A 17,812-nucleotide genomic window follows, 5' to 3' on the forward strand; every position below is an offset into this window, starting at 1 on the left:
TGTATTGCGGAGTGAAATACCTTTCGTTTGATACCCATATCGGAATAACTCATAAATTTTTTTAATTTCGAATAGGTGGCAACCTTGTGAAACATTCTAAGTGGCAAGGGCTTTTGATTTCGCCCTGCAGAACTTTTTCACACCCATTTTATAAAGTTTTTTCCAAAGTTATATTTTGCGTCAAAAAAACCAATCCAATCACCATGTTTCATCCCTTTTTTCGTATTTGGTATGGAATTATGGCATTTTTTTTCATTTTTCGAAATTTTCGATATCGAAAAAGTGGGCGGGGTCATAGTCGGATCTCGCCCATTTTTAATACCAAGATAAAGTGTGTTCAGATAAGTACGTGAACTAAGTTTAGTAAAGATATTTCGATTTTTGCTCAAGTTATCGTGTTAACGGGCGAGCGGGCGTAGCTTCAACCGATTTCGCCCATTTTCACAGAAAACAGTTATCGTCATAGAAGCTATGCCCTTACCAAATTTTTCAAGGATGTGTAAATTTTTGTTCGACTTATGGCATTAAAAGTATTCTAGACAAATTAAATGAAAAAGAGCGGAGCCACGCTCATTTTGAAATTTTCTTTTATTTTTGTATTTTGTTGCACCATACCATTACTGGAGTTGAATGTTGACATAATTTACTTATATACTGTAAAGATATTAAATTTTTTGTTAAAATTTGACTTAAAATTTTTTTTTTTTAAGTGGGCGTGTTCGTCATCTTATTTTGCTAATATTTATTTAGCACACATATAGGAATAGGAGTAGCGTTCCTGTCAAATTTCATCATGATATCTTCAACAACTGCCAAATTACAAAAAACTCCTAAATACCTTCTTTTAAAAGTGGGCGGTGCCACGCCCATTGTCCAAAATTTTATTAATTTTCTATTCTGCGTCATAAGGTCAACCCACCTACCCAGTTTCATCGCTTTATCCGTCTTTGGTAATGAATTATAGCATTTTTTCGGTTTTTCCAAATTTTCGATATCGAAAAAGTGGGCGTGGTTATAGTCCGATTTCGATCATTTGAAATGGCGAATTTCATTAAGATACCTCAAAATTTACTCAAGTTATCGTGTTTACGGACGGGCGGACATTACTAAATGAATTTCTTTTTTCGCCCAGATCATTTTGATATATACATATAAGTCTATATCTATCTCGATTAGTTTATGCCGTTATGGGGTACCGTTATGCCAAGAAAATTAATACACTCTGTGGGCTCTGTTCAGCTGAGTATGAAAATAGTAGTAGTAGTATATATTTATTTTTTCTAAAAAATGAGATACAGAGTATGACTAATGCTTTTGCGTACATCGAAACACCTAAATAAATAAATTAAAGTATATACTACCGACAATAAGAGAGTATGTTGTGTGTCGCACCACGTGTTTAATAAAATACTATGTGACAAAAAAATAAGAAAAAAGTTTTCAGTAAAAATTTCAAGAATTTTAAATAACAACAATACACCTTAATTAAAGTTAAAGGTGTACAATAATACCACCAGCGGGTTAGGGGGTTAGAATATACCAGCGGTAGGCATGCCTGTCGTAAGAGGCGACTAAAATACCTGATTCAAGGGGTTTCTGTAGCGCAGCCTTTTCAGGTTGCCAGCGCAATACATATTTTCTCCAACCCAATTGTCAACCTCACCTATCCGTAGCGAATCCTGTTTCATTAACAGTCGAGGCTCTGGCCACCACGATTTCCTCATGGATCTAGGGGGTGGAAGGGTGGGATGGCGGAGAAGGTTGCATGTGGTTATAACAAATCGTCCCAAGGTCTTCGGTAAGTGTCCTTATCGCTACAACAACAACAACAAGCTTTTTATAAAGATATTTTTTTTTTTTTTATTTTTTATTTCCAAACCGCTCATAGTTTATTGTATACTGCTACAAAACCAGAGTTAGTAGGAGTGCACTAAATTTTGAGTAACAACACTGCTTGAACTTAAGAGGACTGACGGAATCAAGACCTTGCGTTAAGTGTTAATGAGATGTTAATTTGTTATGGACTTAAACGTATGTTCATCTTTCACATATTCGTAAAACTAACCTATACCCGCGGCCCAGTCCGCGCGATATGCCAAGATATTGTCTTGAAAATAGTATCGAGACCGTCCAGAAAATAATCTTTAAATAGTCTAAGCAAATCGGGAAATATTCGCGGAGATTAGCACAAAGTGATAAACAGAAGGAAGGATATATTGGATTTCTAAAGTAAGTAGGCTGCTGAAATACCTTTTTATACCCAGCTGTACTTGTACACAGGGTATTATAACTTTGATTGGATAACGGTCCGTTGCACAGGTATAAAGGAATCGAGATAGATTTAGACTTCCATATATCAAAATCATCAGTATCTAAATAAAAATTGATTGAGCCATATCTGTCCGTCCGTCTGCCCGTTAACGCGATAACTTGAGTAAATAGTAAGATATCTTCACCAAATTTGGTACACGAGCTTATCTGGACCCAGAATAGATTAGTGTTGAAAATGAGCGAAATCGCATAATAACCATGCCCACCTTTTATATTTATAGCATTTTGGAAAACACAAAAAACCTGATTATTTAGTAAATAATACACCTCGAATGTTGTAATTTGACGTGTGGACTGATATTGAGACTCTTAATAAAAATTTGAAAAAAAAATTTTAAATGGGCGTGGGACCGCCCGCTTGTGATAAAATCAATAGAGAGAGCCAGAGAGGTTGCCTTTACTGGGATGCCTAGGGTTTCGGAAAGCAGAAAGTCAAAAGACATGGTCATTCATACAAAAGGTAAAAGAGTTCTGGGTTTAGTCGAAGATGTTGGCGGGGTTATCTTAAATGGAAGGCTAGCTGGTGATGTGACTGGTGAATTTACGTTTTGCGACGTTGTTGGTAGTTCGGTTATAGATTACGCCATATGCTCTTTCGATCTTCTTTCGGCAGTTAAAATTTTTCAGTGGATAAAAGGGAATTTTCAGATCATATGCCACTTTGCATTCATTTCGAGGTTTCCGTGAAGGAAAGTAATACTCCCATAAACTTATGTCCTGCGAAGATACCGTGGAAGCAGATGCATGCGCAAAGGTATCCCAGTCTTATCAGCTCAATGCCCATGTGTGATTTTGCTAATACAGATGATGAAATTGACGTTATGGTATATACTTTGACAAATAAAATAAAAACTGCTGCAGCAGATTGTTGCAAGAAATCCAACTTTATTCCGGAGCAGGTGTGGTTTGACAGACAATGTTTTAAGGCGCGCAAAAAGATGTTGAAACACTTCAGATGAACTTAGGTCAAGTGGTACTGAAGAGGCTCGTGGGTTATATATTGCACTACGTTCTAGTTATTTCAAGCTCTGTGCTAAGAAAAAGTTAGAATATTGTAACGAATTTACTGCAATTCCCTTTATTTGCAACCTTCTGCTAACGTTCGAATCACTAAATTGTTGAATAAATAACTCCACTATTCAATAATGCAAAATGGCCTTTATTTAAGTACTTCAGATGACTCTACTGTTGCTCGCCAGATAGCGTCTTAAATCAAACTGATTGGCGTGCCTCTACTGTTGCTGCTTTTTATACTCTGTGATTTCTCGTTTGCATACTTCTGGGCTCTTCTAGAATTTACTTAGTTACTGCTATATAATTATAACTACAGATGCACGTGTATAGCTCTCATATGCGCGTGTATATGTGGGTGACACTTCCACAATTACAATTGCCTACTTTTTGGAGCATTTCAGATAATATATCTGTATGTGTTTGTGCGTCTCTTCTCCGCTGCGTGTACGTACATATGAGTAGACATAATGATTGATTTATTGATGTGCATACAAGTCACTGCTTAGCATCGGCTTAGAGATGATAGTATCCCTTAGTGTTGCTAATATTCGTCACAATATAAATGCAAGGAAATTGACTTATTAAATACTGTCAGAAACTCGGGAGACTGGTGGAAGGTTGCTAACTCGTCAAAAAACCATCCTCTCTGTGTGACTGGCAATTTGGCATTGAGCGATTTTTACAAATATTTTAAGATTCTGCTGTCGGATACAAATGAAGTTCATTGCATGCACTAGGCGTTGCCTTCGGTGATCGACCCTTTTCTCGATGTTCCTTTTGAACCCCGTGAGCTGCAGCTGGTTCCAAAAGGTTTAAAATACAACAAGGCTCCCGGTCAAGATCGTATCTGTTATGAGTTTAATATGTACGCACCAGAATGTCTCTTAACTGAGCTTTTTGCTTTGTCCAACATAATATTTTCGTTTCGAAGCAATATCATAGTGGCCCTTTTCATAACGGGTGATCCCGATCTTCCATCCAATTACAGGGGGCTATCACTGCTTGATTCAATATACAAAATTTTCGCTGGTTTGCTTCTGAGCCGCATCAATGCTTGGCTTGATTGTAACAATATAATTTCTGAATTCCAGGCGGGTTTCCGTAAAGGCTATTCCACAATGGACAATTTGTTTAATTTAACTAGTATAGTTCAGTTAAACTTTGGTGCGAAGAAGAAAACTTTCGCCTTTTTTGTTGATTTTTCATGTGCTTTTGACACAGTTACACGGAATGTGCTTTTCTATAAGTTAGCCCATCTCGGCCTCTCCAGGCACATTATACAGGTTTTGCGCTCCATTTATGAAGAAACAGCCAGTCAGGTATGGATGGATGGAGTGCTTTCAGATCCGTTTATTGTTAACCACGGTGTACGGGCAAAGTTGTTTGCTGAGTCCAACTCTGTTCTCATTATACGTCAATGATTTAAGTGGCAGTCTCTCCGGCGGTGTAAAGGTTGCTGACACAACAGTACAAGTACTTATGTACGCCGACGATATCGTTCTTTTAGCACACTCTGTCACTGTCTTACAGAAAATGATAAACTTGGCCAAATCTAAAATATTAGTGCTCAGGGAATGTAGCAGGTGTCCTTCTTTTCGTTGGTCTTGTGTAGCGAGTGTATTGAGATTATAAATGACTACAAGTATCTGGGAGTTCTCTTGAATTACAAACTATCCTTTACAAAGCACCTCGAGGCAAAACTAGCTGAGGTTAAAACAGCGACAAATGCTACCTGGTCAAAATACATAAATAACCCTCGCATTTGTATTTCAAATAAGATGAAAATTTTCGAGGCAGCATATAGGTCCATTATGTTTTGTGGTGCGCAAGTCTGGGGTGTTGATAAGTTTGAATACGTAGAGAAACTTCTTCGCTTCTTTTTAAAAAAAATACATTTTTTTACCAGCTAATACACTAAACTATATGTTACACCTTGAATCAGGTTTATCGTCGTTATTCAGTCACACCTTACGCATTCACATGCTTTATATTGCGCGCTGTTTAAGTTTGCCAGCAAATAGACTGCCCCGAGTTGTAGCAGAGGAGACAGTGAGACAAGAGTCGTACTGGGTCAAAAAGTGGAGAAACGTTTAAGAAAGTGTCGACATGCTGCCTCTGCCTGACTTTTATTCCGCATCGCATAATTTGAGCATACCAATTTTACTAGAGAAATTGATTCAAAAAGAGTTTGCAGACTATGCCGATAGTTCTTTTCAGTCGTCACATGATCTTTACTCCGACTTGCTCCCTATGTACTCTACCTATTTTAAGGATGGGTATTCTGCGTACGCCATAAGTCTGATTTTCTGAGTAAGGGCTGGCTTGCTAAATCTTAATGCTCGATGTTTTAAAAATGTTTTTTTTCCAAAAACTGTTCTATGTGCAATTTATGTGTAGCTGAAGACACCTATCACTTCATTGGGATATGCCCTATATATAAAGACATACGGTTTAATTGTTTTGATAAGAAAGTTTTAGATCTGCAGAAGGTGGTAAATATCCTTAAGGGTTATAACTATAATTCACTCTTTGTTTATATAAGAAATTGCCTTAAGTATAGAGAACTTATTGTCAACGAATTTTCCTAAATGAGTTATTTATTTATAAGTGATATTAAGACACACAACATTTATTGTTATTGTTTGGAATCTTTATTTATTTTTATTTATTTATAGTTTAATTCATTTTGCTTTAAAAAATAAAATAATAATTGTAATTACTAGTTGAAAGAAAATACATAAATCACTACCACTACTACTACTAATTATCGACTTATCGCACTTTTTCGGTTTTCGAAATTTGCGATATCGAAAAAATGGCGCGGTTATAGTCCGATTTCGTTCATTTTAAATCTGAGATGAGTGGCCAGGAACTTAAATACCAAATTTCTTTAAGATAGCTCAAAATTTACTCAAGTTATCGTGTTTACGTACAGACGGACGGACGGACATAGTTATCATTTTGATATATAGAAGTCTATATCTATCTCGATTAGTTTATACCGTTACGGGGTACCGTTATGCGAACAAAGTTAATACACTCCGTGAGCTCTGTTCAGCTGAGTATAAAAATAGTAGTAGTAGTAGTATACAGTGATGGAAAAAATAATAGGGACAAATATCAAATCCATTATATCAGCAGTACTTCAATGTGTTTCTTGGCATGGTGCATCCTATAACAATAACAGTTAAAGGTAATTCTTTTGCAATAAATTGTATTCCGTCAGTGTCTTATTTGCGAAAAACTGAACCATTCCAGGTTTAGCCTGAAAAAATAAATAGGGACAACAAATTTTTGTTAATATTTTTGCACTTTAAATTGTAAAAAGTTCCGTTTTTGAAGCTTCTTTTAATGTACTTAGTGCATGTTAAGTAAATTAAAATAATAATATAGGTTATTGAACTATAAACTATAATTAAATAAGCCGAATTAAACACTGCACAAAAAAGGCTAAGAATTTAGTTATTAAGTCTAAGGAAAAAAGACAATAAAATGAGTAAAAGATATCATATATGGTGAACTGTTTCAAAAAAGTAGTGTTCACTTCCCCTCATAGCGAAAAAAAACAAAAAAAAAGAAGTAACAAGTAAGGAAGGCTAAGTTCGGGTGTAACCGAACATTACATACTCAGCTGAGAGCTATGGAGACAAAATGAGGGAAATTCACCATGTTGGAAAATTAACCTAGGGTAACCCTGGAATGTGTTTGTATGACATGTGTATCAAATGGAAGGTATTAAAGAGTATTTTAAGAGGCAGTGGGCCATAGTTCTATAGGTGGACGCCATTTAGGGATATCGCCATAAAGGTAGACCAGGGCTGACTCTAGAATTTGTTTGTACGATATGGGTATCAAATTAAAGGTATTAATGAGGGTTTTAAAACGGAGCCCTTAGTTGTATATGTGAAGGCGTTTTCGAGATATCAGCCAAAATGTGGACCAGGGTGACCCAGAACATCATCTGTCGGGTACCGCTAATTCATTTATATATGTGATACCACGAACAGTATTCCTGCCATGATTCCAAGGGCTTTTGATTTCGCCTTGCAGAACTTTTCATTTCCTTCTACTTAATATGGTAGGTGTCACACCCATTTTACAAAGTTTTTTCTAAAGTTATGTACATTTTCCGTCAAAAAACCAATCCAATCACCATTTTTTATCCCTTTTTTCGTATTTGGTATTGAATTATTTTTTTCATTTTTCAAAATTTTCGATATCGAAAAAGATAAAAGTGTGTTCAGATAAGTACGTGAACTGAGTTTAGTGAAGATATATCGATTTTCGCTTAAGTTATTGTATTAACGGCAGAGCGGAAAAGCAGACGGTGAACTGTGTATAAAAACTGGGCATGGCTTCAACCGATTTCGCCCTTTTCCACAGAAAACAGTTATCGTCCTAGAATCTAAGCCGCTACCAAATTTCACAAGGATTGTTAAATTTTTGTTCGACTTATGGCATTAAAAGTATTCTAGACAAATTAAATGAAAAAGGCCGGAGGCACGCCCATTTTGAAAATTTCTTTTATTTTTTGTAATTTGTTGCACCATAGCATTACTGGAGTTGAATGTTGACATAATTTACTTATATACTGTAAAGATATTAAATTTTTTGTTAAAATTTGACTTTTTTTTAAAGTGGGCGTGGTCGTTCTCCGATTTTGCTATTTTTTAGTAAGCATACATATAGTAATAGGAGTAACGTTCTTGCCAAATTTCATCATGATATCTTCAACGACTGCCAAATTACAGCTTGCAAAACTTTTAAATTACCTTATTTTAAAAGTGGGCGGTGCCACGCCCATTGTCCAAAATTTTACTAATTTTCTATTGTACGTCATAAGTTCAACTCACCTACCAATTTTCATCGCTTTATCCGTCTTTGGCAATGAATTATCGCACTTTTTCGGTTTTTCGAAATTTTTGATATCGAAAAAGTGTTCGTGGTTATAGTCCGATTCATTTTAAATAGCGATCTAAGATGAGTGCCCAGGAACCTACATACCAAATTTCATCAAGATACCTCGAAATTAACTCAAGTTATCGTGTTAACGGACGGACGGACGGACGGACATGGCTCCATCAAATTTTTTTTCGATACTAGTGATTTTGATATATGGAAGTCTATATCTGTCTCGATTCCTTTATACCTGTACAACCAACCGTTATCCAATCAAAGTTAATATACTCTGTGAGCTCTGCTCAACTGAGTATAAAAATCGAAAAATCTCTACTGGCGATGAAGGAAATTTAATTCGCCATTGCAAAGCTAACCCTTTTTTGTCCTATAAAGAGCTGAAAACAGAACTTAATTTAAGGAAGCCGAACGATTATGCACAAATCGGCGGATGCCAAGCTTTCAGTCAGAAATCCTAGTATGGGACTTCTACTGAGCCTTATAAACAAAAACCAATAGACTTCTTTTTACCAGAATACATCCATGGAAAAATGTGCTGCGGTCTGAAATTCCTGAATTAGTATGCTTGAAGCAGATGATAAAGCGCAGAAACACATTGAAGTACTGCTGATATAATGGATTTGATATTTGTCCCTATTATTTTTTCCAACACTGTATATTTTTTCCAAAAAATGAGATACAGAGTATGACTAATGCTTTTGCGTACATCGAAACACCTAAATAAATAAATTAAAGTAGATATTAGCGACAATAACAGAGTACGTTTTGTGTCGCACCACGTGTTAAATAAAATACTATGAGACTAAAAAAGAACCAAAAAGCTTTCAGTCAAAATTTCACGAATTTTAAGTAACAACAATACACCTTAATTAAAATTAGAGCTGTACAAGAATACCCCCAGCGGGTTAGGGGGTAAGAATATATCCGCGGTAGGTATGCCTGTCATAAGAGGTGACTAAAATAGCCTTTTAAGGTTGCCAGCGCAATACATAGCTTCTCTAAACTCAATTGTCAACCTCACCTATCCGTGGCGAATCCTGTTTCATTAACAGCCGAGTCTCTGGCGACCCCAAACTCCTCATGGATCCAGGGGGTGGAAGGGCGGGATGGCCTAGAAGTGGAGGCTTTCTTCACTCTCTCTTCCACATGGAGTTTCCACGACAACTTACTATCTATTATAACTCCTAGAGATGCTTTGTGCTATATTTTTCTTTTAGGGTCATCCATCCGAGCTTAGGCTTAGTCCAATAAGGTCCCTAATATTTCCTAGTAAATAATGCTAGATCGTTTTTTTCCACGTTCGCAGATGCCCAGGCATGTAAATCCCAAAGTGCCTGCCCCATCAGAGATCTGATTGTTAGGCATCTGCCGCTTTTGACGGCTAAAACGTGATCTGCATATGCCGGGCTGGTGCTTGGTTGCGATTGGCTTATAACCAACGTCCACAGCATTGGTGATAGAACCCCACCCTGCGGCGTTCCTCTGTTTACAGATGTTGTTGCCTCACATATACCCCATTGCGGTGTGATCATTTTGCAGCTTGACATGGAGCCGGATGAACTTCAATCGACTTGAGACTGTTTATGATTGCTTTTTTCGAAACATTGTTGAAAGCTCCAGCTATGGCAAAAAAAAAACACCAGGGCTTTCTCTATATTCATGACCAACCTATGCAATGCAATATGGACTGAATTGCCTTGGGTGTAAGCACGTTGTGCTGAAGAGAATAATTCCTAGTTCATCTTTGATTTAATATCCACATCTATTAATCTCTCTAGGGATTTGAGCAGAAAAGATGTCTAACTAAAGAATCAATAGTGAAAACTTCGTTCAATGCAGTTGTTTCTGAGTCTAAGGGCTCCCTATAAACTTTTCTTAGATATCTTCAATGTACAGACATGGATTGGTAAGAATTTTATTATATGGAGCCCTAACAGCAACTTTAGCATAACCAACATATAGAAAACTTTACAAGAGAGGTCCTCGGCGTGCCAGTCCATGTTTCAATGGAGTATAATTTAAAGAAAAAATTAGTAGTAGTAGTATATATGTATTTATTGTTTCCAGAAAATCAGATACAAAATATGACATATGCTTTTGCGTACATCGAAACACTTAAATAAATAAATTAAAGTAGATATTAGCGACAATAATAGAGTATGTTGTGGGTTGCACCACGTCTTAAATAAGATACTATCGAGCTACAAAAATTCATTTAATAATAAGCCCTTAATTTTAAAGCTATTCGCGAGAAACTTGACCAGAGCCTCGAAGTTCAATCCATTTAAACTGGCAACCACCCTGGGCATATTTACAGTTCTTTCACCAAGTAAAGGGAACGAATGTTGTTATATATCGGACATGTGCCAATAAAGGGAAAAACGGCTTCTGGCTCCTGCAAGCTACATACTGTGCAAAGTGGAGACGATATGTTTTTATAGATTCTTGCGTTTAGATGCAACATACCTCCCCGTGCCCGCAGAATCGGACTGGCTGCATTTGCACTGGAATCGTCAGTGAAATACAAACTCTCCAACGGCACTCGGGCCGGGTAAAAGTCGTGGGTAGTAGACTTCAGAGCCATTTCGAGAAACCTATTTGTATTATAATCAGCTAAGCGTTCTAAGAGGGAGGAAGTGAAGGTCTGTATATTAGCTGGTGGCAATTGCGTAATGTGTTTATCCAAGAAATCCCCAGGCTGACAGTCTCCTTTGCTAGAATACGCGGAAGTCTGTCATGTGATAGGCTAAAGCAACGAGATATAGAGGATGTGCAGGCGAAGCATATGTAAATATAGGGGATGCAAGCCTGTTTCCAAATACAACATGTAGTTTGGCGTAGTAGAGGGAAGGAAGCTCAGTTTCTTTACGAAAAATATAAGAAGTTTCTCAACTTGGCCGAAGTCGTAAATCCTGCAGTTGTAGATTTTCATTTTCTGTGGCAAACGGATGCGACGGTTAATATAGCTCAGCCACGTTGCGTTAATAACGTTTTTAGCATCCACTAGCTTTGAGTGCAAATGTTTATTAAAAGATAGTTAACAAGTGAGAAGCGCACCTAAGTATTTGTATTCGTTAACTACTTCAATAACCTCGCTACCGTAGATCCATTTCCATGAGCCGGGGGCACTACCACCTTTCCTAAATATCATGATTTTTGCTTTGATCAAGTTGACAGTTGCTGCCCATTGACTACAATAGTTGTAAAGGGTGTTTATCATTTCCTTTAGCTGTACAGGTGATTCCGCAAGCAATACCAGATCATCGGCGTACATAAGAACGTTCACATTAATGTTCTTAAACCTGACGCCCCAGCAAAAGTGATCACTTAGGTCATTTAAGTAAAAAGAGAATAGAACCGACTTAAGAGGCAGCCTTGGCGGACACCGTGATTAACAGGAAAAAGCTGCGAGCCAGGAAACAAATACAAGCAGGATAGCCTAGTGGTTAAGGCAACTGCAGTTTCACCGTGGGATTCGCGGTTCGAATCTCGGTGAAACCTTTGATAACATTACGAAATTGCCTGATCGAATCGTATCAAAACTACACGAGAAATCTACAAAAAAGGCAAAAGCTCTTTTATTACGTGAAAAATTTAGTTGGGCAATGCTTGAAAGCGCAAAGATATTTTCTATCCTCAAATAGCCTTACGAAAGCATAAATTGTATTTGAGAATAGCCAGTTCGAAATGAGAAAGCGCAACACATGGAAATGAGAATAATAAATTGTAAATAAGAAAGATATGGCGGCCGCCGTGGTGTGATGGTAGCGTGCTCCGCCTACCACACCGTAGATCCTGGGTTCACTCCCCGGGCAAAGCAACATCAAAATTTCGGAAATTTTGGTCTCCTCTCGGCAGTGTTTGGCAAGCACTCCGAGTGTATTTTTGCCATGGAAAGCTCTCAGTGAAAACTCATCTGCCTTGCAGTTGCCGTTCGGAGTCGGCATAAAATAAGTAGGTTCCGTCCCGTCAATTTGTAGGAAAAATTAAAGCACGACGCAAATTGGAAGAGAAGCTCGACCTAAAATCTCTCCTGAAGTTATCGCGCCTTACATCTTTCTATCTAAATGAGAATGCGTCAGACGTAAATGCGAAAGCGGCATATGGAAATGACAACAACCAGGTGCACATAAAAAAACATAAACTGAATATGCGAAAGCGCTACTTGTAATTTCTCGAACATTAATTTACTCGGCGAGATATCAGTGTCTGAAGTGTCTCGTCCATTGACCGACAGAGGGTCCGTTTAGCATGAGTGCATGCACTACTTCATTAAGGTCAGTTTTTCAACGATGGGATGAGTAGGCGAACGATTTAAATTACTTAGTTTTGGTGGGCCATGCGTTCTATGTAGAAGCGTTAGCTAATACCTAAAATGGTCAAACGGGAGTACTGCATTTAGCATTTAGCTGATGTTGAGCCCCATTGAGACTCTCTAGGGAAAAGTAAAAAACATAGGTGCAGGGACACATTATCATACTTTTGACAAATGTATGTTTGTTGTTTGAAGAGCAACACCTGTTATATTTATGCATATGAATCGGTGGATGGACGAGAAGAAGAGAGAACATCAACTGAACTGACACTGCGCGGGAGCATTCCGGCATTCAGCGTCGTTTCATGGAAATGCTCTCTCACTCCAAGATTTGTCAGTCGGAACATAGGCAATTTGCCAACAAGTGTTATTATCATTAGAGGATATGCCCGTTGCACATATGTGCATAGCTAATCTTTATTACCATTTTGATATTCTCAATTACAAATTACGTTTTCACATGTTCATTTGATGCTTTCTTCCATATGGCGCTTTCCAATTCACAGTTGACTTTTCTCATTTACAACTGACTATTACCAATTACAATTGACACCTTTTAATTTTCAATTGATGCTTTCTCATTTACAATTGACTATTCCCATTTCCATATGAGGCTTTCGCCTTTACATTTTATTCTCAATTGCAATTCACGCTTTTGAAATTTCATTTGACGCTTTCTTATTTACAAGTGACCATTCTCATATCGAAGTGACGCTTTCGCATTTACCACTGGAAATGGTGGAGTTTATAAATTGATATAAAATTGTTAGCCCAATGGTTTCATACATAATGCCAATAAGGTTTTAAAATCATCCTAATACTGATCTGAATCATAAATAAAACGTGGAATGTTTAGACTTAGTTGATTTCAATAATTCTTTTATCTACTTTCTTTCGCAGCTGTCAAATCCCGCCCGGCAAAAGAAATTAAATTGGAAGATGAGCGTAGGACGATTTCACTAGATGCGCCGGGCGATGAAGACACCTGTAGCGATTGGGAAAACAGTGATAGTGGCATAAGTCCAGCTCAAGATACAGGTTTGCAACTAATGCCTAGTGGCAAATACCGTTTGTCGCTCGAGCTGGATAAAGATATGATGTACGAAGCGGTAACAGCTATCAAGGGGCATCTAGCGTGCAGAATATTGTCCGAACCAAGAAAATCCAAACATGACAATAAAATGTTTCGTAAACTTAAGCGGTATTCAGGTAATTAATAGCTAGTTTAAATTTATAAAATTTTTTGTACTAAATCGGCGTTGTATTATTCTTTGCAGAAAAACTACAGCGTACATAGTGTCACACAGCATCTACAATGATTTATGATTTACTAGATTGTATGCATTCATTTCCAAGCAGAAATATTTGTCACTACAGTATATAAATTAACTTTTTTGTTGATTTTGTTTTTTTGTTTTTGTGTAATTTAGTTTAACATTTGTGCTTTTTGTATTTCAAGGAAGGCTTGCTTTTCTTAAAAAGTGTAAAAAATGTTCTTTAAGCAAATTGATTTTATATGTCAAAATATGTATGAATTAATATGTATGTTTTATGGAAAATAAGTAAAAATTGCGTGTTGTAAGTGCAAACTTTTATACATCTTATATAGTTTAAAGCACAAGAAAAACATGCAATACAAGTTATTGCATTTTATGCAATAAATAAAAATGATAACTTAACCAAGGGGTCAAATCGCTCATTTGCTGAAGGAAGGCCATAATCCCAAAATTGGGTCAGATCAGTCCATGAATGAGTGACAATCTATCTTACCTTAAGGTCGGAGCTAAGGATTCCGATTGTTTTTTTTTCGATTGCGCTGCTCTTTCAGGAAGTGAGTGAAGTACATATACACTTGCGGTAAAAAAAAGCCGAGGAAACTGTTTTCCCTGTTACGGCGTTTCTACAGTCACTACAGCTGCGTAACAAAACTTTTTAGTTATTGTGGTTAATATCGATAATTCCTTAACTCATTATGTGGTATTTTAAGGCGAGAAAATTAGAAAGTCCGTAGCAGTTTTTGTAAAATCAACTATATTTCATATAAGTAATAATTTTATCCTTGATGAAAAAAATAATATAAATGCCTAAAAAGAACAAATCACGCAAAATATGGACAGGGTCAGCGGAGAAGATTATAATGAATTGTCCCTAAGGAGATTCTGGACGAAATATATTGAATAGGGGACTTTATTCACACGTTATCAAAGTGGACAACCACGAAAGGCCACTGAACGCGTTAATAGGAATATCGTCAGGATAGCTCCTCTGAATACATTTAAAATTGTTCCAGAAACTTTCGCGGAATTGATAATAAAAACATGAAAAAAATAACATTGTTGGTCCGCTGTCACTTGGGGTACAATAATTATATGGTCCCTGGCTAGAATAAAACCAGACTTCTTAGTACAAAAGTCGTTCCCTCCTACTAAACTGGTTCTGCGAAAAAAGAAATTGGCCTCGGAGCGACTGACGACGAGTCATATTCTCAGAATAGCGCAAAATAAATAAATTCAATTCAGTTTTGTAATGCGTGGTTAGCCCCAAAATTACCAAAATATGGATTCGCAGCTGCGTTCAGATTACTGTGCTCGATTAGCCCTCAATTATTGGTGAGATGCCGTCTTGAATGCTGCCAGTGTAGGCGGCGGAGTTAGTTTAACTCCCCATTAACAAAATCTAAGCCATTCCCACGGTTTTTAATGCGTTCCACACCATTATATATGGAGAATCCTTCACTGTTGCCTTAACGCAGTTTTGACTCAATCTTCCAAATTTTTGGGACTTACTACGCAGCGCGAACCTTGACTGATTAAAGCTGATTATGCACTCATAAGAGAATATGAATCATGGCCAATCGTTCCATGTCCAATTTATGTTTTAGCAATACCAGTTAGCGTGCGGGATCGCTTTTTTGTGGTGAAAGTGGGTTTTTTTTTAGCCATGGACCATCAAATTCGTTTTTCTCAAGAGAAACAGTGCCGTTCCTATTATAGTTGTCATGTTTATGTTATCCTTCAATTCCGCGGAAGTTCGTGGTCGTCCACTTCGAAAATGAGAGGACAAAGTCACCTATTTAATATATTTCGTCCATAATCTTTTTAAGAATAATTTATTGTAATTTCCATATTTTGCGTGATTTGTACTTCGTAAGCAATTATATTAATTTTCTTCTTCAAGGATAAAACTATTACTTTTATTTTACGCAAACTGCAAGGAACTTTCGAGCTTTCTCTTCTTAAGATACCACCTAATGAGTTAAGGAATTGTCGATGTTAGTCACAATAACTAAAAAGTTTCGTTACATAGCTGTAATGACCGTAAGTGTGTATAAAAAAAACGCAATGCAATGAAATTCATGTTCAAATGAATTTGTTTCGCTTCTTGTCAAAATCTATCTTCCACTTTCGCTAATAGATTGGCTTTAATTTCTAATAAGGAAACTGAAAAACAGTTGCTTTAATTGTAACAACTATGAAAAAATTGTGAAAATTTTAAAAGGAAGATAAGTATATGGTTAAGAATTTGATGTATTATTTTTTTCTTTATCGTATTGACTACTTTAAATTTGTAATGAGCTGATAGCCATAGCAGCTAGTGCTCTCTTTTGTTAGTCTTAAAATTTATTTTAAGGCTAAATATATAATAATAATAATAATAATAATAATAATAATGATAATAATAACAAATTTGTAATATCTAACTAAAACTCGGTGTGAAAAGATACACATCAAAGAAATTATCTTTTAATAATAAAAGAGTGTCTTATAAATTAATATATGTATCTTTCAAAGTATTTTCGTTTTTGCTGATTCGAAAGAAAGGGTAACAATTCATGGTGATGGCTATGTCGCACGTTTTATTGTAAACAGATGTGAATCAAATTTTTAATTTTTCGAGATTTTTTGATATCCCAAAACAGCCGGCTGGTGGGGTAATGTTTGCACACATTAGATACTTTGGTGCAAAAATAGCCGGCACTGTGGTCTTTGAATTTTTTCTTTGCAATGAAGCATATTTAAATTTCGAATTCTATGTGTTTACAATAAAATGTGCGATGTAACTGTTATTAGAACAGAAACCCCTGTTCGTTAGGAAGTAAAAAAAGTTGAACCCTGCAGCAAAAAAATAATTAAAACCTGTGTACGTCTTAGTCTGTAAGGTTTCTAAACAATAGACTTAATAAATAAATTAATAAAACAATGCAAAAAATCTCATTACGAGGCGGTACTCATGCTAATTTGGACATTGTGATATCCTAGGAAATGGCAATTGCCTCCTTTGCAAGTCTTTTGAACGCGTCCATAATGGATCAGTCGTTGGCGGTTCTTAGAAAGTCGCTGCTTTTGCTTAATATACATACTTCTTAGACTTAAGCACTGTTGGTATAGGAATTGCTGCTAACTGTCCCGCTCTGCATCCAATTAGCACCAATTCGGATTCGATTTGACAGTCAATAGGGTTGTGACTTTAGCCAATATAACATACATTTGCTTCGTTCACATCACAAATGGAAAGGCTAGGGAAGTAGTCGTTTATTTTGAAGCATATCCCATGACCAGGTGGAAAACGATTTAAACTCTCTTGGTGTGACCAATTGGCGCCGGTTGGCACAGAGAAGGAGCGACTGGCGCGCCCTGTTGGACGGCTATAACCATGTAAACGGTTAATCGCCAATTAAGTAAGTAAGTAAGCCCATGTCCCGTTGATATTCAGCTCAATTCTAAATATTCCCCAGAATTTCGTTCTCCCGTTTTTTTTATTCCAGCGGAAAAATTCCTCCAACTCGTTTCTCCTAGGGTGAACAATAATTGGGGAATAGGAGAATATTCGAAGCCAGCTATTTTGCCAAATGACATCTTTTCTACTTTTGTTATCCGCTGGAGTTATCGCCTTCCGTTCCGCAAAGCATTTTCTCTAGCGGCCGTGCCAAGTTGAGCTATTATGGTTTAATGTTAATGTACTTTAGCAGAAATTTGTACAAAGGGGTAATTTTTCGATGGTGAAAAAATTTACTGGAACTATTTTGTTGCGTTTCTTCCAATTTTACAAGTGAAAAAATTCCAGCGAAGTCTTCTTTTCAATCACTGCCCCTATTACGGTGTACAACTCAACTTAGTTGGCAAAGATGACAAAAATGTTGGTGATTGACATGTCGCGAATACGGAAAACATTCGCATGATCATTGCAATCCCTTGGAACTACCTAGCACCAAGTAAGAAATTGCTTAAGTGACAA

General features: G+C 36.8%; 1 protein-coding gene across 1 annotated transcript in view; it reads left to right on the plus strand.

Moving 5' to 3' along the window:
• Window positions 1-16,791, plus strand: part of p53 — a 104,419-nt gene extending 87,628 nt beyond the window's left edge. Inside the window, exons 11-12 of the mRNA XM_067762620.1 lie at window positions 13,478-13,786; window positions 13,855-16,791. Coding sequence (XP_067618721.1) covers window positions 13,478-13,786; window positions 13,855-13,874 — 329 coding nt within the window. The 3' untranslated portion in view covers window positions 13,875-16,791. The remainder of the gene's footprint in view (window positions 1-13,477; window positions 13,787-13,854) is intronic.
• The last annotated feature ends 1,021 nt before the right edge of the window (window positions 16,792-17,812 follow it).

The sequence above is a fragment of the Eurosta solidaginis genome, chromosome 1, assembly GCF_040869045.1.
Source record: "Eurosta solidaginis isolate ZX-2024a chromosome 1, ASM4086904v1, whole genome shotgun sequence".
NCBI classification, from domain to species: Eukaryota; Metazoa; Arthropoda; class Insecta; order Diptera; family Tephritidae; genus Eurosta; species Eurosta solidaginis.